Below are 27,685 nucleotides of genomic sequence, written 5' to 3'. Positions count from 1 at the left end.
GAGGGGAAAACCATTATTTTTATATTCGGTTCTTTGATGATGAGTTAAAACATTTTTAAAAGATTTATAGTGTCTTCTCTTTTGTTATTTAAAAAAATCTTCTAGTCATTTTTCCATTGAAGTTTTAATTTAGTGTTTTCTTATTGATTTCTATGACTTTCAATATTGTTATCAATATCTTTGTCATACTGTTATGAGCATTTTACCTTAATTTGCTATCTTTTATTTGATTATTTGATATGTAAATGTACTACTTTAGTAAAGTAAAATCAGTTAATATTCCCTTTTTGATGCTTTCCATCCTTTATGCTTAGAATGTCATCTTTCAATCGGAAATATTTTTTTCTAGGTTCCTATGGTTTCATTTTTTACATTTAATGTTTCAATCCAGAGTAATTTCTAGTAGTTAACTAGGTGATCCAGTTTAATATATTAAATAAATTCTTCTCTGAGATGCCAATATCACATATCAAATTCTTACAAGTCACAGTTACGGCCCCTTAATCACTAAATCCCCTTGGTTTTTCCTCTTAAGTGTATCTTGTTCTTTTAAAAACTTTATTATGGAAGTTTTCAAATGTACACAGTAGAGAGAATAGTAAACCACTCATCACCTAGCTTCAACAACTACCAACATTTTACTCATTTTGTTTCATTTATCTTCCCAACTTTCCTTTTTTCTTAGAATATTTTAAAGCAAACCCAGACCATGTCATTTAAACTGTAAATACTTCTGTATGTATCCCTAACTAAAAAAAACTTGTAAAAAACCACCATGCCATTATCATACCTAAAAAAAAAATAATCATTAGTTAATATAATTTAACATTTAGTCCATTAAATCTCCCAGATTTCCTCCAAAAAAATGCTTATAGTTGATTTGTCTGACTCAGGATCCAAAGAAAGCCCACACATTGTACTTGATTGTTTCTTAAACTTTTCTTATTATGTAATAGTTTTTCCATCCCTCCTCCTTTTTTTTCATGCCATTGATTTGTTTGGAGACACTGAGTCACTTGTCCAGTAAGGCATCCTACACTCTGGATCTGGCTAATTACTTCCTCTGGTGCTATATAATTTGTCCCTCTATCCCTCCCTTGTATTTCCTGCAAACTGGTAGTTAAATCTAGAGGCTTGATTATATCAGGCCCAATTTTCTTAGGCAAAATACTTCATGGGTATGTTATGTACTTCCTAGTGCATCATATCTGGAAGCACATAATGTCAGTTCTCCTCAATTTTATTTATAGAAAAATTGAGTGCCAGTCCAGATTATGTCAACCTGATCCCTCATTATAAAAGTTATCTGTCGACATTTGCTTAATTATTTTAGCATCTATTGATGACTGTAGCCTTCATTCATTAATCAATTAGTCATTACGAAATGGTGATTTTCTAACTTAGAATTCCTTCTACTTTCTTCTACAAGGAAGAATTTTCCTCATGAATTATTTGGTTACTCTGAGATAAAGTTCATACAGGAACTGCAGGATAAAATAAGATTCTTTTCCTTTATCAATGTTCAAGGTAATGAGTTGGTACTCTAGCAACTTTCAAGAGTGACCAATGAGAATTTTAAAAAATATTATTACAAATCCTAGGTTGAGAAAAGAGAACCCATCTTTCAACTTAAAAACAAAAGGATGGGGGCTTCCAAAGAGCTGAACACATGGAGGTTCTGGAGAGTGGAGTGCTGAGGGAAGGCATGGGAGCTCCACGCTCCTTCTCCCACACCTTGCCCGATGCATCTCTTCATCTGTATCCTTTGCACTATCCTTTATAATAAACTGGTAAATGTAAGTGTTTCCCTGAGTTCTGTGAGCCACTCAGCAAATTAATCGAAACCAAGGAGGGGATCATGGAAATTCTGATTTACAGCCAGATGGTCAAAAGCACAGGTAAGTCAACCTGTAGCTTGCAACTGGCATCAGAAGTGGGGGTGGGGGGCTCAACCTGTGGGATCTGATGCTATCTCTAGGTAGATAGTGTAGGAATTGAATCGGAGGACACCCAGCTGCTATCCACTGGAGAAATGCTGGCTTGCTTAGTGTATGGGGAGAACCTCCCCCCACATTTGGTGTCAGAAGTGTGTTATGAGAGAACAAATAACCGTGAGAGAAACTAAACTGAGTGTGTTGTTTTTTCCACTCAAATGGTGTCAAAGGAGTGGTATTTGCTGGGATGGCCCTGGCTAAGGGAAATGTGGTTTGGGAAGAGGAAGGATAAAAAAGTGGGGGGATGAGTAACTTTTAATTCCTGTATGGCCACATAGTATGGAGCAGCAGCTGTGCTGCACTCAGTTACTAAAGGTAAAATTTACCAGTGGAATTTAGAGATGGATCCAACTCCTGGGGAGTTGGCTCACTGGATGCATAAGGAAATGCAAACTAATAAGAAGGAAGCGAAATATTTAATCCTTTGTTTGTTGTTATCTGTAACAGCTAAAATGAAAGTAAAAGAGAGTGCTGGATCTGATCCTGATGCTAGACCAAGCTCAGATTTCAGTGAGTCTGAGCTCAGGCCACTAGCCTCAAAGTCACCTACAAATGGGGAAATTATGTAGAGACAACAGAAAGTACCTCTAAGACCTTTGGTCACCAAGACGGTAGTCAATGCGGGAGAAGGGAGAAACCAAGTAACTACTAAAATTAGAAGGTAAATGTGAAGGAATTGTCTCATTTGGTGGATTGGAATCATCACCTCCCTAAGGCAGAATGGAGAAGTATGTTTGTATTGATGAAAGACCCACGGCTAACTATGGAACAATCACAGATGGCTGTACATGATCTAGACACATAAAAGGTTATTCCCAAAGAAGCAACTAGCCTGGTGGAATGGATAAAGAAAGGGGAGTGTCCATTTCCCCTTATAAATGCCAAGTAGAGACCCCAGATGAAGCTGATATGCTTTGTATGCAAGCCATGTGAGACTGGCTTTATGACGACTGGGATTATTCACTTGCTGATTATGCCCATTACCCAGGTAATGGTAAAGGCTGTGGTCAAGGGGGCTCCTTTTAAATGAACACCCCATGTTACCTTAGTTCTGTAAAACAGAGCTACAATCAGGGAAGCATGATAAAGTTTGCTGTCTCAGCTTTCCCTTATGGGACTTACAGATGCTAATAAAAACAGGGTAATTAACAAGAGAACGGGGAAAGGCAGAGGGGAGAGTCAAGGCACTTATCCCAGGAAGATGAAAATTTTTAAATGGTTATTAAGAAAGAAGGTGAATATAGAAAACTTTGATGCGATGAAACTAAGAGGAAAATGAAATGGAAGAATCACGGGACTCATCCTCGCAGGGTAGAAATCTTTAGATGGTTATTAAGAAATGGAATGAATAAAATGGGCATAGATGGGATGAAAACAAAGGTCTCAATACATCCCTATCAAAGGTAGGGTGGACCAAAGGGATCCCTGGCTCGTCCCCCAACATTAAAGGGTTCCAAACAAGTTTGCTGTATTTATTGCAGTGTACAGCAATTTAAAAAGTCAGAACACAGAGATTATAATGAAAAAACTGACCAACAATTGCTTTGGGCAGTAGTCAGGCAGGTTAATCAAGATAAAGATTGACGAAAGGGCCAAGTTCCCTTGGCTCAAACCCTTGCTGGGGACCCAAAGCCTTTGCCCAAGAGAAGGTAAATTGGTCAGGGGACGGTGAAGAGAAATCCTTGATGTGGGAGCCCCATACACTGCAGTACCAAGATTAATTGTTGAAGCTCTGATGTGGGCTACAATTAGATTAAGAGAACATAAAAATGTAAGGATTGGTAGAATTATGAAGGTTATAATGTTTAAATAGTCTTTACGAAAAGAAGTTGTCTCTTCTTTACCTAAACGTTTTATGGGAATGGATATTATGTCTGGCTGGGGAACACTTTCCCTACCTAGTATTGTAAAAACCAAAACCTGCTGATAAAATCCTAATGGAGGCTACAGTAAGGAAAGTAAGGGTTGATGGAATTAAGCCTGACTAAATTATGGCAAAGGACATTGTATTTGATTGGGGAATATTTTCCCTACCTATTACTATAAAACTGAAGGCATGTAAATCTGCCCTTCTAGCAATATTAATTGGACATGCTAAATGGGAATCAATAAGATTGCCTAAGCCCACAAAGTGTAGAATAGAAGCTGAAGTGCTGGTAGGGACAAATTCTATTGGATAGTCCTAGATAGACCCTAGACTGGGGCTTTGTAGCAAAAAGTCTGTGAGCACCTCCTAATGACGACTACTGGGACTTTGAACAAGAGAATTTAAATGGTTTACATGGGATCATGCTTATTGGGGAATGCAAGAAAGAGATACTCACAAGCAGGGAGTGAGCCTCTTTTACTCTAGGACTGACTCTGAAACCATGTGAGAAACTACTAAATTCTACAGCGCCCTATAAACAGCTCTCAACTGACCAATACCTGCTGGATTGGGGGATGACAATTCCAAGGTGAATGGACAACATCCTATTTGGAAGGTGCTACTCTGATTAAAGGTAAAATCAAATCAGCATGGTGGGCTGAACTGCATGCTGTTTTCCTAGCAGTGGTAGAAGAACAGGGGTAAAAGCCCCTATGTTTGGGTTTTTACTGATTCAGGGACAGTGGCCACTGGCCTGGCAATATGGCCAAGCTGGAGGGCAATGGAAACCTGGCTTACTAAAGGAAAGCCTGTATGGGGCACAGCCCTATGGACATCTGAGGGGTACATTAAAGTAGAACATGTCAATACTCATCAGAAGAGCCTTCTTCTAGGTTTTGGTGTGCTTCCTTGAGGTGGCCACCTGGGTCCATGAATGAGAGGATATGAGGGTACTGCAGCAAGGCAGAGATGGGCTAGATGTAGACATGTTCCTCTTGTACCCTCTCAGGCACATGACGCCAATAAGAGCTATTCTTGTTAGCAGAGAGACAGACTGCCTTGGCTATGAGGCAGATTCCCTGGTGGGAAGGCCCTACACATAGCTGGCAAGTGAGACTAATGCTGGTAGTCCTAGGAGGGCTACATGAGTCTTGACAGGAATAGACACTGATTCTGGACTGGGTTTAGCTTACCCAGTGAAAGATACAAATGCTCAGAGTGCTATAGAAAAACCAGAACAGAAGATATTGCATGGATTTGGACAGCCAATCGTCATTTCTGCAAACCACGGAACATATTGTACAGCCCATAATGTCCAACAATGGGCAGAAAGATACCCTCCTCAGAGTAATAGTATGATAGAGAAGTGGGTCAGGCAATTAATAAAACATTGGTTGTCTAAAATAGGGGGAGATAAAGGCATGAAGGGCTGGCTTACATGCTTTTATGAGTGTGAGCTCTCACTCAGTATGAGTGGGACTAAAGGAGTATCCATGCTAGATTTTCCTCTTGTCCTGGTGGTTCTGAGGAAGAGGAGGGAAGGATGCTGGTATAACTACACAGTTCCTGCCAAACAGGGAGTATGTTGATACAATGATTATACTTTTTTTTTCCTTCCCCATATCACCTTGATTATTATTACCTTTTTTTCTACCTGATGCAGTAGTTCTAGGACCAGGTCTTGTAACTACAAGTGCTGGAAGTAGAGATTACTCTAACAATGTTTTTAAACATTATGTCAGAATTCCTAAGAGCCTGATAGGGGTGGGTTGTACCTTCACCCCATCTGACAAAATTGAGTTTAACAGTGAATGCAGCTACACTGCCTAGTGGTAAATATGGCTCACTAATTCTGCACCTATGTCCCTATCTGAATGGAAGTGGACTGAGGGGGAGGTACTTGCTAGACTGGTATTGGTACCTGCAATCTAGATAAGCACAGTGGCTGAACCTAATGTCCCTTGCAAAGGTGAAAAAGCTTGGGTATTAATGGAGAAGGAGGAAATAGCAGCTGAAGGTAAAGAATGAATAAATGGGTTATGTAATGAGGATAATCTATAATTACATTAACACCTCAAAAGAGGCCTAGAGCAAGAGATGACATTGTCTCTTAGATCAACTACTCCAGATGCCTCAAAGGGTGAAGGTACATGTGTGCTGAGACCACTCCTGCTTTTGGAACCTGACAAGATTGAATGGCAGCCTGTAAACCTGAGTGGCCTCATCATGGGACACACATTCATATGATATAATGATGGACTGAACTAATTATTAATGACTGAATGGGACTCTCTTTGATGTAAGGGATCCGTGATTGAAGACCAGGGAGTGGACTATGATACTGTTTGTTTTGTTTTTTGGGCAGCTGGCCAGTTTGGGGATCTGAGGACTGTGATATTGTGAAATACAGTATATATTTGGTCTTTGTCCCAGGTCCTGTCCTTTTCCTGGTAGTCAACTCCTAAAATCCTTAGAATCTCCAAAGTGGTGCCCTTTGACTGATAGCTGGCAGCCCCTACCAAGCTCCAGAATGGGGGCTGGTCACAGGAAAGACCAAGGCAGGACATTCAGTCCCACCCCACTACCTCCAGGGAGGGGAGACTGGCTGGAGGTTAAGATGACTATCAATGGCCAATGATTTAATCAATCATGCCTATGTAATGAAGCTTCCAAAAAAGCCCAAAGGCCTGGCTTCAGAGAGCTTCTGGATTGCTGAGCATTCTGGAGGGTGATGTGCCTAAGGAGGGCAAGGAAGCTCTGTGCCCCTTTACCCATATCTCACCCTGTGCATCTCTTCATCTGTATCCTTTGTAATAAACCAATAAATGTTAAAAAAAAAAAAAAAAGCGGGGGGGGACGTACAGTACATCAGTACATTCATACCGCTTCTCTTTTAAGATTGATATTCATTTCCTCCATATTAGTATCTGCATGCCCATGTACTGATCTGCCATGAATGTAATATCCAAAACATTTGTGGGATAATAGAAACACTGATATCTACAGAAAGAAAAAGAAGAAAAAGGAGCAATTAGCAACTGATCTGCAAAACAATACAAAATTAAGTTTTTCTTAAAATTTGCTTCCTTTTTCCCAAAATAATGCACATTGAATTCTTGGGAAATATATGAAAAGGATTATAAGTAATAAAAGATAATAAGGTTATTTAAAAAATGAAGATGGAAAGGAGATTAAAGATGTTTTCCAAGAAAGGAAGAAATAGAGCTGATGATGAAAATTATTCAGAGGCCCTGGGCTTGAACTATTTAGCAGCATAAGAAATTCATAATTAAGAAACTGCAAATAACGAAGGAAAAACTCAGGCAGTAGGTATTAACTTGTAGCTCATTATAACTACCACTAGAATTAACAACCAGTGGAAAATTAGACTAAAAGTCCAATCATATCAAATCACTTTTAAAGCCTCTCTTAATGTACTCATGACCTTTAAAAAGGGAAAGATAACAGTTGCAGAATAAAGTCAGAAAGTACTCACATTACTCATAGAGCATAAATCAACGAACTGTCGAATTTTATCCTCTATAAATCTCTCATAAAAGACAGCAAAGAACACGATCTGAAACATTAAGACAAGTTCATGCTTATTAGCTTTTAGGATTTTAATTTTCTTTTACATCCACAGTGTAGTATCTTAAGAAAAAAGAAGTTCTAACCAAGAACACAGCAGTCTCTAACAGTTTCTATGGGGTAAAATCCTACTTAGCATTTCTGACTTTTCTGTCAAAGGAGGATTTTGGAATTGTGTTAAAAGTAATTGAAGGAGACTATTTTGAATTTTAAGAATTTTTCTGTCATTAAAACAAGGTAAAACAAACATGTGGAAAGAAAGAAAAAGTCTTATAAAAATTTAGGATTAACCAATGTATTAATACCAGATTTACATCTGATTCTCCAATTTTGTTCATCTCCTAAATTCTAAAAGTCATTTGAAAACTTTCTGCATTCAAATTAATCTTCTCTGACAGAATCGCACATAAGAAACATAGTCTAATGTTTCATAACAACTACAAATAATGGGTTAAATATTCAAATGGAATGGTTTCAAGTGTTTTCTTAGGGAGTCTTAATAACAGTACTAGAGAGGGAAAATTTTATAAATAAAAAAAATTTCACATTGTAACCTTTTTAGATACGTTTCAGAGAAAGATAACATTTCCCGGCCACCCTATTTAAAGATATCCTCACTGTCCCCATTCCTAACCTCCACTTCTCTCACCTCTGTTTACTCTCTATCTCATGTCTCTGCTGATTCTCTTCATAGTACTTGTCACAATCTGTAACTTTTTACAGCATATCCATGAGCTCAGCACAGTGCCCAGTACATAACATGTACTTAAATATGTGAATGAATAAATAAATGAATCTATAGCAGGTGATTACTCCACTTTCCTAAACACTCTCTCTCTATATTTTAAAATCCCTTTAAAGGACATGAAAAACAGCAACATTCAAAGTTTTTAAATTAAAGGATATCACTGAAAAGTTGAAGAGGCTGGGCTTAGGGAAATAAAAGGAATGAACAATAAAGCCTGACTTGTTATTAGGATCGAGAAGACTTTAGACAAATGTATGAAACTATATCAGACTGTTACGGGAACTCTTAAGGATACTTGAGAAATAAAAACTGATAATCTTAGAATATTGCTACAGAGAATAAGCCTTTCCTATCAGACAGATAGCAAAGTGAGAAGCAAAGAACTAGGTTACACAGTGGTGTCCAAGATTGCTAGTTGCTGTCCCCCAAATCCTTTCCCCTTTCTCCTTAGTGACAGGCCCTTCCTTTGAGCAGAACAAACTGCTTTTCAGCTCAAAGACAGTGCAGCTAGTTGAGGCCATGTATATAAGCTCTAGCCAAGGAGATGCTGACTGGCATTTCTAAAAAGGTTCTTAAAGAGGAGAAGGTGAGCTCACCTCCACTGACTCTCTCTCACAACTCCATCAGCCATTACGGACCCTAAATGGACCTTGGAAGTCTCATGTAGCAGAACAGAACAACAGTTCTGGGTCCTGACAGCAGCACTGGGCCACCATTCCAGCCCTGCACTACGGACCTCTGCTCTTTTTCATGGGAGACGTAAACTTCTCTTATTTCAGCCACTTCTCTTTTGTTGTTGTTGTTGTTGTTACAATTTAATCACATATGAAAAGCTTTAGATGGTATTCCTTTAAATTCTCTACCTCCAGATGAATCTGATATATTCACAAAACATTACTGGTATAGTACGAAATATTTCCTTACTATTATATTGATATAAACGTCAAACCCCATACTCTCTTGATCCCATCTTATTTCAAATTTTAATTTCTGTTTATCTTCCTTTTCTGGTTGTCAACTATCCCTCACTAGCTCTATCCCTGTAGTTTCAAGTTTGAACAAGTCTCATCAATTTAAAAGAAATGTGAATTTAAAAACTCAATTCTCCTGTGTCCAATTCTGTAGAAATAAGCTCTCTTAAAGGGATTTTAATCACAAGAGATCTTTAAAAATAGGATATTTTAGCTATTAGCTATAGGAAGTTAAACCTGGGTTTTACAGAGGTTCCATCTTCATTTGCTGATTATAAAAGTTAAAGCAATTTTTAATCAAACAGAAAGGCTCTTTTTGTTCATGGGAATATCCACATGATAAAGAAGTGCAGATGTTACAGTTAAATGCTTTAGCTTATTTCTTTTTTTTTCTTTCCTTCTTTTCATTTTTTGTTTTTTAACTTTAAGAAGAGAAGTTAATGTAGAAAAGAAACTCTGCTAAAGCCATGGGATCTGAGGCTAACAAGATTTACTTTTAGTTTCAGTCATTTCAATAAAAAGAAAATTCCCCAAGGGGTACTTGCAATTTGAGTGAGATGTGATGATATAAAAATAAATGTAAACAATAAGTTACATTTCAAAGGAAAGAAAATATTTAGGGTAGCTTAGTTGTCCCTGTAATTACATAAAAATTAAACATGGAGTCTGTCCTATGACTAGAAAGCTACAGACTTTCAAATACCTTTCAGAGCCCCACTATTGACAAGAATGTGAACTCTGAAATCAGGCTGGCTAGGTTCAAATTCCAGTTCGTCCAATTACTAGTCACATGACTTTAAGCAATTATTTAACCTCCCCATGCCTTAGTTTCCTCATCTGTAAAATGAGAATAATAAAACCTATCTCTCAGGGTTACTGTAAAGATTAAGTAGTTAATATGTATAAAGCAATTAATCAGCATAGTGCCTGGATAATATAATACATGAATTAGCTATTATTACGGTTGCTCTTGTCACCTTTCTGCTACAGAAATCAGGATGTGGTCAATATTTGAGGGTAATGAGTATATAAGCAGAGTCAAGAATCTCTTGTTACCTGTACAATTCCAATAACCAGCCAAAGAGCAGTAGACACTGCATATCTCAAAATGCGGCTATAAGGAGCTATGTAGCTAGGTGGGCTTCTGGAAAGACTAGAGGATGAGTCCATTAATGCTAAGTTCTTGAATCCCACAATCTTGAGTAAAAAGGAAAAAATAATAATTTTAAGAGACATGAATAAAGAAAACTCTTCTAGACTGAAAATGGAACACTCCTCCCGACTCCTCACTTTAAAAACTAAAATATCCAAGTTTGTACAAACAGTAGAAAATCTAGGTACAAATAAGTAGTATCTAGTATTTTAACTACAAAGTATTTATTATAAAATATTTAGTTTATTTGGTATCCTTCTCAATATGTCTAAGGGCCAAATATAACCTTATTGTAATACATACTGACAAAGCTCAAAATTTTCTGTTAAAGAAAAATCTTCAGTAAACTACCAACTAGCATTTTATGAGTATTTAACATGTGTCAGGCACTATACTAATTTTTATAATTTAAAACAATATATTCCAAAATGTCTTCTGAAGAACATATCTTCTTTGATATGTACATGCATTTCACTGTAATTTGTAAAAGGCCATTCCTTTTAATGGCTTGATAACAATATTTCAACTTTAGAAATTCTTCTTCTGTCATGAAAACTTAGTTGGAATTATGTTAATTTAACATTTATGAAGCACCCATAAGTTGCATACAATTACATCAAACAATTATACCTCCAAAAAGAAGAGGACAGTAAGTACTTGAAAGAGTGGATTAATTTTTCTCACAGTCTGAATTTCATTCCATTCATTTGCTACAAAATATGTTCTCCATATGCTTACAGGAACAGTGGCACTCCGTACACCACCCTCACCTGGTCAGGGAGGTAAAATGGATAAGTGTTTCACCTTCTTTGTTCTGCAAGACTAGCAAAAGAATTTTGGTACAAATGTTTATTTCAGTTACCTTCAACAGCTTTAAGAACCTTTCCTTTAGGTCTCTCCCAGTCAATAAAGAATATATCTATGGTAATCTGGGATATGAGCTTATGCAAAAATTGCAGAGCCTGAGAACGACATACAATAAAGACCTGAAAAGTATCAGCATTAAGCCTGCTTACAAAACCAATATCATTTAAGAAACATACTGTAATCACAGGAATACATAATTTTTACAAGTGACTTCACATGAAGTTAAAATACCATTAGGGGATCACTAGAAGCTCATCAAATAGCTTGGAATTTAACAAATTCACAGAATTTTCATACACATATTAATTCACCTTCACTTTTCTTTGTAAAAGGAAACATCCTACCTCCTCCTCACATAGGAGCCTTTCATAATTGACTCTTTCCTGAGGTTTTCAGAGCATAATTTGTTTTGTGGATCATCTGACTTCTTTTTAAGTAAGATATTTTTCATCTGTAATTTGCTTGTCTAGTTTTAGGATGCTCTTTTTTTCTATCTCTGGTATTGAGATTTCTGATTTCAAAAAAATGTATTGCTGAAACACATTTTTCTCATTTATAGAAGCAATATGTTTAAACTGAGGCATTCTTCCTCATAGATGCATTATTGATCAAACAAAGGATAAAAAAAAAAAAGTATGGGATGATACCTCTTCTTAAAGATTTCCCAGTTCAGTGAGAAAAGCAGACATTTAATAATCATAATAAATATACACCTAATTCACCCTGTTGTGAATGCATCATCAGACTTTAAAGAAAAAAGTTATCTATAATTCATGTTAATCCAAAATGGGATGAGATCTATCAAAGAGGCATGTAAAGAGCTTCACCTATGATAACATTAAAGTTGGGGGGAGAGGGGGTGCCATAGGAAGAAAAGGAAGAAAGGAATATGAAGAGAGAGAAAACAACTTCTTTTTTTTTTTTTTTTTTTTTTTTTGTCTTTTTCGTGACTGGTACTCAGCCAGTGAGTGCACCAGCCATTCCTATATAGGATCCGAACCCGCGGCGGGAGCATCGCTGCGCTCCCAGTGCCGCACTCTCCCGAGTGCGCCACGGGGTCGGCCCAGAAAACAACTTCTAAGATTTCAGCACTTTATCCAGAGTGGTATCTTTTAACCTTGATTAATAAAGACAAGATTCATGCCTAATGGCATTTCGTCCCATTGTGACTGCATCATCAGATTTTAAAGAAAAAAAGTTAGCTATAACTCATGTTAATCCAAACCTATTTATGGCTTCTTTGAAAAAATTATTTAAGGAAGCTACCTATTATATCTATTATATAAAAATCAAGGTAGATTTCCTATGTAAAATAAAATAATTCAGGCATTCTTTCAAAACCAAAGTAAATTTTACCAAAGATTTTGAAAGCATTTTAATTTTAAAGACTTACTAGTTTATTAGCAGGCCTTTTAAATTCAGTAACCTGTCCTTTGAAACTTACCTTCAGAGCAAAGGCACATCCCACATAAGTAACAAAACGTTCTTCTTGAACAGGCATTGGTAACAAAACAGAGACAGACTTCTGTGCCTATAATAAAAGTTACTTAGTTAAATATAATCACACAAGACTTTTACTAAGCACAATTATAAACCAAATAAAGTGCAAAAGAGGGAGATAGCAGTGCATTCAATAAACTCGGCACACTCAGGGAATGGTGAGTTTAGCACTTGCCTCAATACTTTGATCAGAAATGCCCCCAAATAAAAATAGCTCCTTTGTAAAGAGAGCTTACCAGTTATTCAGATATTCGCATTTGGGTTAAATTCATACTCACTCACTTTGAAGAAAATAAGCCAATAAAGACCTGTTCCAACTGTGATGATAAAGAAAACATTGGCCAGATCGCCAGCATAGTACACCAAGAATTTCATAACTGTCTGCAATTTAAAAAAAGAATTACAACTGTTAAAGACTCCATCTATTTACCATTTTTGGTAACAATATCACTTTGAATAATATATCATTCACCCAGTTTCTCAAGCCTGAAGCCTTATTTCACAAATCCATGTATCACCAAGTTATAAAGACCAACTGAGTCCCCCTCCCAGATCCCTTTTGGATCCTCACCTTGCAGTCCATTCCCAGTAACCTCTGCCTTTTTTTCAAGCTTTCTCATCTTTTAGTATCTAAGAAAGTTGAAACTGCTTCCTAATTTTCCCTTAGTTGTGAACCCTCCATCCCAATCTATCTTCCAAACTAGTACCAGAGTAGTTTTCTAAAATGTAAACTGAATTGTGTCACTCCCCTCACCAACATGTACAATGACTCCTCACCAAACTATAAATTGCTGACCTACAAGGTCCCACAACATAGACCAAAATGAACTTTTTAGCATCATCTACCAGTTATAACCACTTACTCAATGTTTAACCACTCCATACTTTCATCTCAAATACTCTGTGCAGTGAAATGGACATTGCCTTTATCAAATATTCTTCCCTTCCTCTCTCTGGCAAACTCTCATGAGCTTTGAGGGCACAGACCATGCCTGTCTTTGCTCACTGTCACATCCCCCAGTGCCTGGGAGAGTGTCAGGCACTTAGACAGCAGACCCTCAGTGATGACTGTGGAATGAACAGATAACCTAGCTGCAAGTTCACTTCTCTAAGAAGCCTTTTGTGACTATCTCAAGCAGTAAATTGAGCCCTTCTGCTCTGATTCCTTAGCACATTGGCTTTGGAGTCAGGAAAATACCCTGGTTAAACAAGTTACTATATGTAGCCTTTCTCATGCCCTTCATCAGCCAAATGGACATAATACTTATTACTGAGTTGTAAAAATTAAATGAGTAGAAAATTTAATCTCTGCATCAATTTAATAATGTGTAAAATGGGAATAATAATAATATCTAACCTCAATGAGCTATTGTAAGGATTAAATGAATTATACATATAAACCTTAAAAAAGTGTCTGGCACATAGTAAATATTCAATGAATGTTAGATAAAAGAATAAAAACAAAAAAAACATAAAAAAGATTAAATGAGAAGTAAAACTATAAAGTTAATAGAGTAAAATGTGGGAGAATATCTTTGTGATCTTAAGATAGGGAAGGTTTTCCTAAACAAGATCCTAAAAGCACATACCATAACATAAAAGAATATTAACAAAGAACCACATGGATAAGAATAACAGATGGATCACATATTCAGAGAAGATATTTCAACATCAGAAACCAAAAAGGAATTAATATTTAGAAAATACAAAAAACTCCTTCAAATAAACAAGAAAAACTGGAAACCTAATAGAAAAATGGGCAAGGGATATAAAAATGCAGGACACAAAAGGGGAAACCCAAAGGATAAAGAGTATATGAAGAGTAATCAGAGAAATGAAAATGAAATCAATAGTGACATACTATTATATATAGCCAGACTGTGAAAAAATAGAAAGGTTGGGGCTGGCCGGTTAGCTCAGTTGGTTAGAGCACAGTTAGTTAACACCAATGTCAAGGTTTCACATCCCTGTACCAGCCAGTCGCCAAAAAAACCAAAAAAAATAAAAATGGAAAGGTTGGAAAAATATCAAGTTTTGGCAAGGGTGTGCAGAAACAAGAATAGCACTGCTAGTGGAGTGCAGACTGACATATAGCATTGTGGGAAGAAAATGAGGTGTGCACACATACCCTATGACCCAGCAATACCTATCCTAATTATATATCCCAGAAAAATTCAAAAATTCTTACTCATCCTCCATCTGTGTCTTCTGAGAAGGATCTAAAATAGCCAAAAGATAAAAATATACTTAAAAAACTCTTGAGCTCATACCTGTAAGTCAATCATGGGACTCCCAATGCGCCTCTTCCACCCTGCTGTCTTCAAAAGAGATGATAAAACAGCTAGCCCACCCAATACACCCAAAGCAATCTAAAAAAAAAAAGAACATTTTAGGATTTATATAATTTCTCTAATCAATGTTCAAAAATACTGTAAACAGAAAGTAAGGAAGTACATGGTGAGGGGCATGCTGAAAGGACACATGAGCCAACTTGAAGAAACTTCCAATGGCCATTTTGAACAATGGGGACAATTTGAGCTAGAATATAAATAGTAATGGATTATAATCACTAGAATAAAATAAATATCCATGAGTTCACACTGTTTTAAATGAATAATTGAATGTATAAATTAATGTGGGCAAAGGAGTGCTCCTCCTTACAGTAGAGTTCCAATTAATAAATATGGGAGGAATGAGAGAAATAGAAAATCACCATCAGGCAAATATAACAGTAATACTTTCTGCAGGCAAGAATCATCAATAGAAGCTGAAATTAGAGGGCAAAAGGGACATCTGCATAATTTCAAAGTGTCTCCCCATAAGAAACTTAATAACATTTGGAAAAATACAGTGGAGAACTCTGTAGATACCATCTTAGCCATATGATCAAAGTTAACATCACCAGAAATAAGACATACTGGCATGAGACACCTCCTGATAAGATGCACTGAGAAGGGCACAATGTTATTTCTGTGGGATCTTTACCAAAACTAAATAAACTCAATTTAATTATGGGAAAATATCAGACAAACCTAAATTGAGAGCTAAAATAATTGAACAGTACTCTTGAAAATTGTTAGGGTCATGAAAGACAAAGAAAGACTAAGAAACTGTCACAGATTGGGGGACACTAGGGAGATATGACAGCCAAAAGCAACATGGGACCCTGGATTAGGTCCTAAAACAGAAAAAAGATAGTAAAAAGCCTGTGAAATTCAAAGAGTATGTAGAATAGTTAAATCAGACTACATCAGTATTAATTTCCTGATTATGATCATTGCACTATGGTTATATAAGATGTTAAAAAAGGGTACATAGCAAATCAATTTTGGCATCTTTCCTGTACATCTGAAATTATATTTTAAATTAAATAACATACTGTAAATAACTTAATAGGTTAAAATAAACTCACATCTGTCTGGACATGTGCTTCTCCTTGATTCATTTCATATCTGACTGAAAAAGAAACCTGGTATTTTAAAAGAAAACAAATTAGCCATACTAAAATTATACAACACAAACTCATTACAATAAAAATACATTTGTAGCTGAATTTTACCATAAACGGTATATTTTCTAACTATCAATAATACTAGGGTGACTCTTACACATAAATAGATATGCTTTTGAGAATTATCTGTGTTCCTTTAAATATCTCTTTTGAACACACACTAACGAAAGAGGTGTTCATTAGGAGCTAAGTTTGGTTTATTAACAGCAATTCAAGCCAAACTAATCATATTTCATTCTCTGATAGGTATCTGTAACTGAGGAATGTGACTGAACTTGTGTTACCAAGAATTTAGCAACTGGCTACACAACCATACCCTAAGAAGGTGCATTAATCAAAGGTATGCACAAGAATGTTAAAGATACCATTGTATTAAGAGATAAGAGAAAGAACCAGTAAAGGGTAAGAGAAGAGGACTGTAAGAGGTAGGAGAGGCAGGGTATCTAAGTCTCATCATGGTCACAGAAGAGAAAGTTTCAAGAATGAAGAGTTCAACAGTAAAGTGTCAAATGTTATATAAATGTCCAGTTAGAGAAATAAAGCCACTATATGTGGAATTCATTGTTGACCTTCATGAAAGAGGTTTTCAAAGAAGTAAAATGGTAAGAGCCAGACTGTAAAAGATGAAAGAGTAGATGGTTGGGAAATGAAGAGATAACAATGGCAAACTGAGGAGCTGGCAGAATTGAGGAAAGATTTTACTGTGTGGCTGGTTGTTTTAGTTTGTGTTTAATATGAGGCAACCTGAGAGTTTTTATAAGCAAAGAAAAGGGACTGGCAGAGAGGCTGGCTGAATAAGGGGTTGGGGTGAAACAGGATACTGGAGAAAGTACGGTAAACAAGTACAGGTAGATGATTAGCTTAGGAAAGGAGGAGGGAACCTTCTTTCTTAGAAAGGACAAGAAATAAGAAGGATAATGAAACAGATATACTGAAGTATTAAAGAGGAAATTTGAGGAAATTCAAATTAGATGGTCTTAATTTGCTTAGTAAAATAGGAAGCAGGGTTATATGCTGTAAGAGCAGATACATAGCTGGGTGTTTAAAACTGATGTAGGATTTTTGCAACAGCTGTCTTGAGAAATTAAGAAATGATGAAAGAATTCTATGTTTTACAATTAGAATGAATTTGAGGTGACCTTTGTCAGTGTAGTTTCAGGAGTCCCTCAACTCTTTTTTTTTTTTTTAATCTTTTTCGTGACCAGCACTCAGCCAGTGAGTGCACCGGCCATTCCCATATAGGATCTGAACCCATGGCGGGAGCGTCACTGCGCTCCCAGTGCCACACTCTCCTGAGTGCGCCACAGGCTCGGCCCCCTCAACTCTTTTTCTATTTTTCAATTTGTCAAGGCTTAATTTGGAATATTTTGGACAAGAATAATATTTAAAGAAAAGACCCTGAAGTGTTCTATATTAGAGTAAATATACTTCTGCTTTCCCATGACTGATCACTGCAGGAAGTTTTATACCAGGCAGCTTTTTGTTGTTATTAAGCATGTTTCTGGATTTTCTTCTCCTCTCATTACAGTGTAAAGAAGTTCAGTCAATGGAAACTAATTTTAACATCAGATTAGATCATACAAATGAGGATGGGAAATCTTTAAAAGTTATGTTATGTGCCTAATTTTGCTTAATTAAAGCCTGAATCCAATAGCAGCTAAGTACGAGAACAACAGAAAGGCCAAAAGCACTGGCTGAAGCAACTGGAATATTAAAATTCAGAAAAGTAAAATAGTAGAAATTAAAAGCTATTAGTGAATTTTGAGGTCAGGAATGCTTGTCTTCTACTTCTCATATTTCCAGAGAGGGAAGGGAATATCCACTTAATTTCTAGGAGGAGAAAGTATAGTAAGATTACCTCTGGTCTCTATCTTTATCCCTCTCACATTTACCCCTCTTCAAAGCAGCAATGCTTCATCTCACTGGTGAGGTTGAGAGGAGGAACTGAGCAAGTATGGCACAGCCTTTTCCAGGCTTATTCTGTTCAGTGCAGCCTATCTTTGGGATATACAAGGCCTCTTTCTTCCGTATATAAGCCCTCCCAGGCAAGGGAGGCCATCAGTTCTGTGGCTAAGCTTAATTGAGCTGGGAAAGTAGTAGGAAGCCTATCTGGTTGCTGGTCCAAACTACATTCTCTAGCTCACTTTAGCACTACTAGTTACAAAGCAGATAATTCTAATCTCTTTTTGCCTGCTGAAGTGTGACCCTATCAAGTGGGCTATAGATTGGTGAGCACACATATACCCACCGTAAAGTCTGAGCTCCTGGTTAATTAGGCAAGGAGACAAAAATCTTTATTTTTCCCATTCTTTTTTTTTTCTTTATTTTTATAGCAGTTTTAGTTTTATAGAGGAAAGTACAGATAGTTCCTGTATCCTACCCCCACACACACATAGTTTCTCCTATTATCGACATGTTACATTAGTGTGGTACATTTTTTATAATTATGAATCAGTATTGATATATTATTATTAACTTAATTTTATTTTAGGGTTCCCTCTTTGTACAGTTCTATGGGTTTTGCCAAATGCATAATGTCATGTGTTCACCATTACAATATTATACAGAATGGTTTTGCTGCCCTAAAAATACTGTGTAGAGAGATAAAATCTTAACAGAAGCAATGTGCCCAAAAGGGACAGGAACAGACACTGCCTACCTCAGCATACCCCAGGATCCCTAACATGGATGCTCTACTGTTGGTGATGCTTCTACTGAAAAAATTCATATTTGCTTTCTTTTATTCAGGTTCCATAAGTACGTGCCTCTTAAAGAGAAGGATTTCTTTAAAACTCGAAATAAGACTAAGTGTCATTTGACCATAATGTAAACTGCATCAGTACTATATTAACAGATATAAGGACACTCATTAGTAAAGAACTCACCTTCACGGACTGACTGTTTGGATCTTTGATATCAATGTCACTGTAGGCAATGGTAATTAAGGGAGGGTAAATGTTTCCGTTTTTTGTGTTGGATACAAGGTGGATGCTATTTAAAAGAAAATACATTTATAGGGATAAATATAGCTAGGCCCTGAAACATACATTTATCATTTCTTCTGAACATAATATGGATTGCCTTGATGATCTAAGACCCAACCAATTAATAAGACCAGGAAAGGCTAAACATAAACTAATGGTAACAACACAATCTTATTTTAAGTGGTCAAAACTTTAATTTAAAAATATACCCTCTGAGACAAATTAGAAACACTTTTCAATCCAGGTCCTATGAAGTTTACAAATTAAATCATGGAAGCACTATGAACCTTTTTCTAAGAATATTCAAAAGAGCCATATTACATAAGGCCTAAAGAAAGGCAGATAATATTCTGATTTTCATATGAGAATGATGAATTCTTAACAAAATAATAGATGTCAGATCTAATACTGTTTATGGCACATAGTAAGGTAACTTTTGCCAAATTCAATGTATTGGTACTAGATACTTTGTGAACTCCTAAAAGAAAGTATTAATCTCTAGGGGCCAGCATGGTTTCCCCAAGAACAAGTCAAGCCCGACTAGGTTCAATTTTATTTTTACTATAGATACTACACTAGCTGATTGACAGAATGCTAAAAACATAGTACATTTGGATTTCAGCAAGGAATATAGCAAAGCTTCTGTACTGCCTACCTCATAAGATGGTTATGAGAATCAAAATGAAATAACAGTGGAAAAAAATAATGTACATTAAAGTGATTCAAGTGCCAAACTAATGTAAGATGAGGGTGTTGATTTTCATCAGTGTATTCAAGGTACATATCATAAAATATTAGAGTGGGGAAGTAGTTAAGATCTTAGAGATAGGAATCTCACACTGGAAAAGACAGAGAAACAAGGGCTGTGTGGTACTACCTGAAGGTAGGATCATATTTAGGGTATCCTAGGAAGAGGGATGTAGTGATCCTTAATCTGGGTCAACCTAGAACAGCAGCTGTTAAAGGAAGTGAAGATAGGGGAGGCTGAACTATTAACAATCATCTGGTGAACTCTTTCTAAAATATCCACTTCAGCACACTGGTATTCACCTTCCCTATACCTCTCAATCCATTCTCATTCAGCAGGTCTACAGGGGTCTAGAATGTGAATTTTTGACCAAACTCCTCAGGGTCTTCTGATATAATTCGCCCTGGCTCCTCACCTTTATTTGTCTACACCAATCTACACAGGTATCTTAAAAAACCTTATATATTGGCCCAATTCACTATTCCTTATTGTTTTCATCTAATAATTACTGGTATAAACATTTTCATTATGACATTTTCTCACAAACTCAAAGCCTAATTTAGTCATTAGACATTTGCTTACCTTAGTGATATTTGGGTAGCAATTCGAATTATTCTTGGATGACTTCCCAAGTCATTTTCTCGTCCACTTACTGCATCCACTAAGAAAATGCGCCGAGTCAGAAGCCACTTGCCAGGGCTACTATCTTTTATTATAAACAGAAAAAAAAGATGGCATTAAAAAAATGCCCTCAAATTGTTCAAGATAGCTCTCAAGGAGAAGTTTACTGAACAAATTTAAAACTGAACAAATTTAAAACACAAAATTAACGTTTTGTTTTAGGTGAGATGGCTGGAAAGAGTGACTACTGTAAGAAATTCCTGATAATGGCCTTCTCCACCTTACTCGAATGTCTTCTGGTTTGATCTTTCCATCAACTTGGAAGGATTTTACCTGCAAATTACCTGAAAAAGCAGGATTTTATATGGGTAAAAACAAAGGAAAACTAATTTGTCCAAACAGCAGAGAGAGGACAGCTTGATGAAAAAGCCTCAATTTACAGTTCAGTTTTTCTCAGGATACCATCTTAGCAATAGTATAATTTCTTAACAATATGCCTGACAATAAAATTAGTAAAAATTTCTGAATACACCAGCAACCTTATTGTTTTACTTTTTGGCACACTGTATAAAACCATATAATAAGAGAGAATCCATGACCTTCCTTTTAATAAGTGGTTTATTAAATTATCATATAAGTTGACTTTACTGATTTCAGCTCAGAGAAAAAGTGGTATGTATGGATATCTTACCTTGGTTCACAAACATTTTATTGTATTGAAGATTTAGGTTTAACACAGGCACAGCCCAAATATACTGGAGTTGATTTTCATCAGTATATTCAAGGTATACATCATAAAATATAGGAGAGGGAAAGTCAGTTAAGATCTTGGAGATAGGAATTTCACACTGGAAAATAAAATTAAAAATAAAAACATCAAAATTGAAAATTAGAAAGCTTTTCTAGTTTTGCAAAATAAAATGTCTTTATTTGCATTTCCATGTGTCTTTTAACACATGAATATGATAAATATGATTCTTTTATAAGGGCCAGAAAAACTAATAGTACAGAACTGCTTTGTTTTTGACCTACAACCCAAATGGAAAAGGTACATCTTCATTTTCAACATTAAGTGTACATCAGTGAAAAGGTTTAAAAACTATTGTCCTAGGGACAATGTCCCAATTCTTTCTCCTGATGTACAATGATGTCTGTAATTTGGCTCCCTTTAACAGAGCCAGGCTTATCTCCTACTGCTCCCTACCAGTCTATGGTTGTCCATTCATAATAATCTACTTACAGTTCCTAAATATGCCATGCTATTCTATGTGTCTCTGACATTGCAAATGTGGTTTCTGCCTGACACTCCCTTCCCCACTGTGTTCTTCTGGCAAACTCACAGTCACAACACAAGTATCACTCATTCTGTGAAGTGTTTCTATACTTCCCCAGGAACTGATGCCTTGTACATACATATAGAACAACACTTACCACATTCTTTGCAACTATCTATCTATAAAGCTGTTTTGCCTACCAGACTATGAACTACTTGAGAAGCAGCCAGGTTCAACGAAATAACCAGTTTTTAAACCTAACAGAACATTGGCTCCACAGTTTACTTGATGCAAGACTTTGAGTAAATTATCTAATCTTAGCACCATTTCCTCATCTGTGAAGTGCAGATAATACATATCTCATATAGTTATTTTATGGATCAAATGGGATAACAATGATAAAATGCTGAGCACACTGGAGGAATTTAACAAGTGTTGATTCTCCTGACCTATAGTATACAATCAGTAACATTTCTTTAAAAAAACCCCACAAAAAATAAAAGTCATTTCTGACAATAGAAGCAAATTCATGTTCATGGTAGAAAATTTGGAAAATATAAAAAGAAAACAAAAGTCATCTCTAATCTCACCATCCAGAGATAACCACTGTTAAAAATATTTATTTCTTCCAATCTGTCTTCCATGATAGTATTTTTCACTGTAGTTTTTTTTCCATGGGATGTGTATATATATTTTTATCAAGAAGCATTTTTATAGACTACTGAATGTCTTTCAAATATTTAATGTCTCATAATATCCCTTTGTATCATACTGTAATTTCAAAATGGGCTGCCAAAATAAGAAGGTAAGAGCAGGAAGGAGAGAGGAAAGCTAAAATATAGACTGTCTAACATAGTTCAAACTTACATTTTGTTGGTAGGTCGTTCCAAAAGAATAAGCAGCATTTAGTCTTATGTCTGTGTCTGGACAAAGCTACAACAAAAGAATACAAATGACAAATACCTCTCACAAACATTTTCTTTGCTTTTAGTCATGAATTCTCAACCCCCAACATGGATGTATGCTCTATATAATACTTATTATGCATCAAGTGTATAAAAAGTTAAGGGAGCATCTTTGTTATAAATTAAAGACATAACTTAAAAAGCAGTTTTAAGAAATTCTAACTTAAAGCACCTGAAAAAAATCAACTGTAGTATGTAACTGATACTCTACTCAAGCAATAATCTAGTCTTTTCCTCTTGTCTTTGCCTCAGGCAAAAATAAGGCATATTAGTAATTCATTAGCTAGGAACATGCTTACCTGCAAAACACCTCCTTCTAAAGTTTGCCACTTGAGAAAATTTCCTCTTATATCATAGGAAGCAGCAACAAACTTCAGTTTTGTATTCTAAAGAAAAACAAGAATAAAATAACGTCAGATACTCTGAAAGTAATATAATCTATAAAAAAATTTTCATTGTTGACTGATCCTTTCTTTTTTATTGTTGACTAATCATTTTTGTTGAAAAATTAATTTCAACTATCTTTATTTAGAAATTTAGAAGCTAAATTAATCTAACTCTCTATGATTAAATACACCTAAAAGAATTGCACTGGTTTTTTGCATGGAAATTTTTATTTCAGAATGGAGAGGCTGTACTAATAACAGTTAACCTCCTTTCACACCTGTTAAATGGGAGGGTGGTAGGGTAATCTTATTCCTTCATTTTAGAAGGTCAAAAAGTTAGAGGTGGGAATGTGAAGCTGTGAAGTGCTAGGAAATGTCACAGGGACGCAATCAATCTTTGGAATCACTTCCTAAAAATGTAGAGATACAGAGGGATAGATTATTTTGCATTTGGTGATGAAAACTACTCTTTCCTACCCACAAGTACTACTTGCTGCCATGATCACATAATCCAGAGATATCTGTATACTCAAGTAAGACAGCTAAACTCTATACTATTCAGTTCCTATAAGCAGCTAATATTTATATTTAGTTTAGTAACTAAATTTGTGAAAAAAACCTAATTTAGCAGGAATTGCAACTAGGAACATTATCCTTTAAAATTGTAAATCAAAACGTAGTTATCTTCTAATGAAAAAGAGACTTGTACCTGGTTTTGCTCTTTAAAACTGAAATTTGTAGGAAGTGCTGTAGTACTGAGTACTTGAGGTGCTAATCCTAGCTGATCTCCATAAAACAGCCACGGAAGATTCTGTCTCCTATAAACAATTATAATTGTTTTAATAATGGAGAAGAAATATTTCTTATAATTAATATTTGTGAAAAGAGCTGCACTGAATTCGGTCAAAATGACATTTTATAAATCAAAATGCCCTTACCAAAATGAAATAGAATGAACAGTGCTCAGTCCAGCAGTATTTTTGAAGACAAGCTGAAATAGCCGACATGCATCAAGTGTGGCAGAGTCATAAGAATTCATGTTCATCACACACATATTTCCAAGAGCTTGGCAAGATGTTAGATTGGCATACACCTACAAAAGAACAATGGCAAAGAAATTTAATATGGACCTTCTAGGTTAAGAAAAAGTTGATATAAAAATTATCCTTTGTTTTAATTTTACCTATTTTTAATACCTTTTTTCCAGCTTAAGTAGAGAAGAAACTTTCCATATGTGAAGGGGAATAATGCATACATTTTAATTATAAATTTTAGGCTAAAATATAAAGACAAGCAACTGAAAGAACTAAGTAAAAACTCACAGCATGACATTTCAAAAAACTGTTAAGTAGAATATTTACATTTGAAAGAATAATAATTTATTTGTATACTACATCTTATGCATATAAATCTAATCTATTTTGTTTAAGTAATTTGATTTATGAACAAGATCATTTGTTGAGTGTGCCTTTCAACCTTCTTTCTCAATTTTTCCTATCACAAAAAGGCAACTCCATTTTCAATTATTCAAGTCAAAAACTTTGGAGTGAACTTCTTTCTCTCTTTCCCATATCCATCTCTCAGGAAATCTTCTTGGCTCAGCCTTCAAAGTACTGTATAGCCAGAAGCTATACACTTCTCCCATTTTCACGGTACCTCCCTTATCCACAGTTCTGCCATACCACTCAGATTACTGCAATACTCTCCTAAATGGTCTCCCTGCTTCTGTCCTTGCCCCAACAAACTCCATTCCCCATGCTACAGTGATCCTTTCAAAATGTGAAGTTCCATCATGTCTTCCCTTGTATATAGTCCTTCTATCTCCCTTAGGATAAACTCCAGGTCCTCGCCATAGCCACTCCCTATATCCCTGTCCTCATCTCCTCTCTACTTTCCCTGCTCATTCTGCTCTAGCCACTCCACCCTGCTTCCTGTTTCTTAAGCATGAATAAGCCAGGGAACTCCTGCTTTGGGACCTTTGCTGCTGCTATGGTCTCTGCTTACAACACTCTTCTTCTAGATATTTGTTGGCTCACTCTCACTTTTTTGGGGGCTTTGCTCAAATATCACCCTCTCAGAGATACCTGTCCTGACCACTCTATATAAAACGGCACCCCCCAACCCCACTCTCTATGTTCTTTACTCTGATTTATTTGCCTTCATAGTGCTTAGCACAACCTGACATTTACTTAGATTATAACTCCATGAGAAATTTTTTTTCTCTTTTTCTGAAATATTTAATCTGACTTGAGAACAAGGCCTGGCACACAGTAGCTCATCAATAAACATTTACTAAATGACAGTCAGTTTTCCCTAACGCTCAGTTGCAGCTGAATAAGCCTGGAAGTCACTCAGTTTGTATATACTAAATAATATTTTCTTTATATCTCTTAGAAATATATTCTCTAATATATTCTTTATGTCTCTTTCAATTCACTAGAGTTTATTCTTCTTACAGAATATGACCAAGGAGATATATCTACTTACAAAACTTTTACTATCTGGGTAAAAAATGGTACCACAATTCTTCAAAGTGAAATAAAGTTTTTTAAAAAAATTCAAACTTACCCAACATGCAGTTGCTGCTGAATGCAAATACTTTGCAAACCATTCTGAAGTTAAAGACATGCCCTATCAACAATAAGGTGAATTTTAGTTTTAAGTTCAAATGAAGATTCCTTAACCCCACACAGTTAGGAAGACATTAATAATATGCATATTGTTAAATGGGAAATAACTAACATTACTTTCTCAATGTTAGCAGAAAAATAGATTCTAAAGAGAATATAAGAATTACTAATGTCAGCTATTACACATAGTACTGCATTACAAAATAATGACACTTAGGCAAATGATATAAGAAAACAAAAATATGTCTATAATTCAAAAAAAATATATGCACATTTTGATAATATAAAAAAATAAAGTGAAAAGAAAAGAATAGGTCCTGACTTAGTATTGAGTGGTTAATGTCTGCTGATTTAGGATTATTATAAATACTGTATGAAATTGGCAAATAATAATAAAAAAAAAATTGGGGGAATGATTTCAAATCTCCAAAGTAGTGCTTCTCAAACAATGGTGGGAATTACCTGTGCAACTTTCTAAAAACAGAAAATACCTGGCTTCATTCCAAATCAAAATCAATCAGAATCGCCAGATAAGACCAAGGCATATATGGGTTTTGAAAGCTACAGATACAAACCTCTGGATAAGAACCATTGCTTTCAATTTTACCTGCACATCTTGCTAAAGAGACACTGCGAAGCACCATTCAGAGTAATTTGCTGGACATGGACAGAGGAGGCACAACCAAGTTACATGGAATATGGCACCCCGGCTATAAAAGAAATCTAAAATAAAATTATCAGGCACTAATTTTATCTCTTCAATAAGCAAAAATTCTCATTTTGTAAGAAAAAAATATATACACTGAAGAACACACACACGAAAAGCTGGTAAGAATGGAAAGCAATGGCAACAGTACTGGCAAATGCATGTAAAATGGAGCCACACACAATGCAGTGATAGTGTGAAAAGTGCAGAATCCTTTTATAAAGCAATATCCACATACCCTAACCCAGGACTTTAGAAACACTTAGGAAATTTATCTTAATGCAATAATCCCTCTGAATAGAAAAACGTGTATATGTGCATAAAGTGGTTGACAGCAATATTATTAACAACTGGAAACCTAAATATTCATGGGAGGTACAATTATATACATTTCAGCACATAAACTATAGAATATTATGTAACTATTAAAAATTATAATTAGACAAGGTGACCCTGGAACATGATATAGATAAATCAAGTAATTGCCTAAATCCTAATGGAGTCGTGTCAAAACAACACAGGAGCTATCTTAAAGGGAAGTCCAAATTTGGTACAACTTGAGCTTTAAAAAGAAGAATAACAGTAACATTATAACATGCTGAATAAACAAAAATTCCAGGAGTTCACAATAAAGCTTAAAAAAAAAAAGAAAAAGTACAGAGAGAAGGGAAAGCACTCTCTACAGAAGACTGCTAGCTAATAAACATAGAAGGACCAACAGAATTGTGAAATCATTAGAAACGACAAATTTAATAATTGATTCAGGCAAGGTTCTTCAGAGGATACTAAACTGGATATTTATATAGTCTCAAAGTAAAATCTCAAACTAATTACAGGACCTTTACATGGAGAAAAGTGGCAGATACAACCGTGACCAAGCAATCAAACTTAGCACCACTAATAATTGAAGAACCTAACATTACATGTTCCTTGTGCCATAGTGTTCTGTATACAACATCTATATAATATTCTTGCAAAAAAAATGTTTAGTTGAGTCTAATAGTGAAAAAATAATCAGAAAAATCAACAAACATAAAGGCAAAATGGAGCAGGGATCTGTGCTAGATTGAAAGAGACTAGAAAGACTAATTGCAATGTGGGATCCTTGATTAGATCCTGGATCTCCTCCCCCAGAAAACGGAAAGGGGAATAAAGGACACCATTGGAACTGG

The 27,685-nt window shown here is 35.7% G+C and overlaps 1 protein-coding gene across 1 annotated transcript in view; it reads right to left on the bottom strand.

Moving 5' to 3' along the window:
* The window catches only part of TMEM67 (transmembrane protein 67), a 45,520-nt gene that overhangs the window by 6,897 nt on the left and 10,938 nt on the right, over positions 1 to 27,685 (bottom strand). Inside the window, exons 7-23 of the mRNA XM_063079858.1 lie at positions 25,746 to 25,808; positions 24,116 to 24,270; positions 23,887 to 23,995; positions 23,091 to 23,177; positions 22,694 to 22,759; positions 21,244 to 21,400; positions 20,514 to 20,637; positions 19,085 to 19,190; positions 16,101 to 16,157; positions 14,959 to 15,057; positions 12,971 to 13,069; positions 12,633 to 12,719; positions 11,184 to 11,283; positions 10,952 to 11,091; positions 10,225 to 10,365; positions 7,358 to 7,438; positions 6,745 to 6,861 (exon numbers count right to left, since the gene is read on the bottom strand). Coding sequence (XP_062935928.1) covers positions 6,745 to 6,861; positions 7,358 to 7,438; positions 10,225 to 10,365; positions 10,952 to 11,091; positions 11,184 to 11,283; positions 12,633 to 12,719; positions 12,971 to 13,069; positions 14,959 to 15,057; positions 16,101 to 16,157; positions 19,085 to 19,190; positions 20,514 to 20,637; positions 21,244 to 21,400; positions 22,694 to 22,759; positions 23,091 to 23,177; positions 23,887 to 23,995; positions 24,116 to 24,270; positions 25,746 to 25,808 — 1,788 coding nt within the window. The remainder of the gene's footprint in view (positions 1 to 6,744; positions 6,862 to 7,357; positions 7,439 to 10,224; positions 10,366 to 10,951; positions 11,092 to 11,183; positions 11,284 to 12,632; positions 12,720 to 12,970; positions 13,070 to 14,958; positions 15,058 to 16,100; positions 16,158 to 19,084; positions 19,191 to 20,513; positions 20,638 to 21,243; positions 21,401 to 22,693; positions 22,760 to 23,090; positions 23,178 to 23,886; positions 23,996 to 24,115; positions 24,271 to 25,745; positions 25,809 to 27,685) is intronic.

This window comes from Cynocephalus volans, chromosome 15 (genome assembly GCF_027409185.1).
Source record: "Cynocephalus volans isolate mCynVol1 chromosome 15, mCynVol1.pri, whole genome shotgun sequence".
NCBI lineage: Eukaryota > Metazoa > Chordata > Mammalia > Dermoptera > Cynocephalidae > Cynocephalus > Cynocephalus volans.
This window is presented reverse-complemented; position numbering and strand designations above follow the sequence as displayed.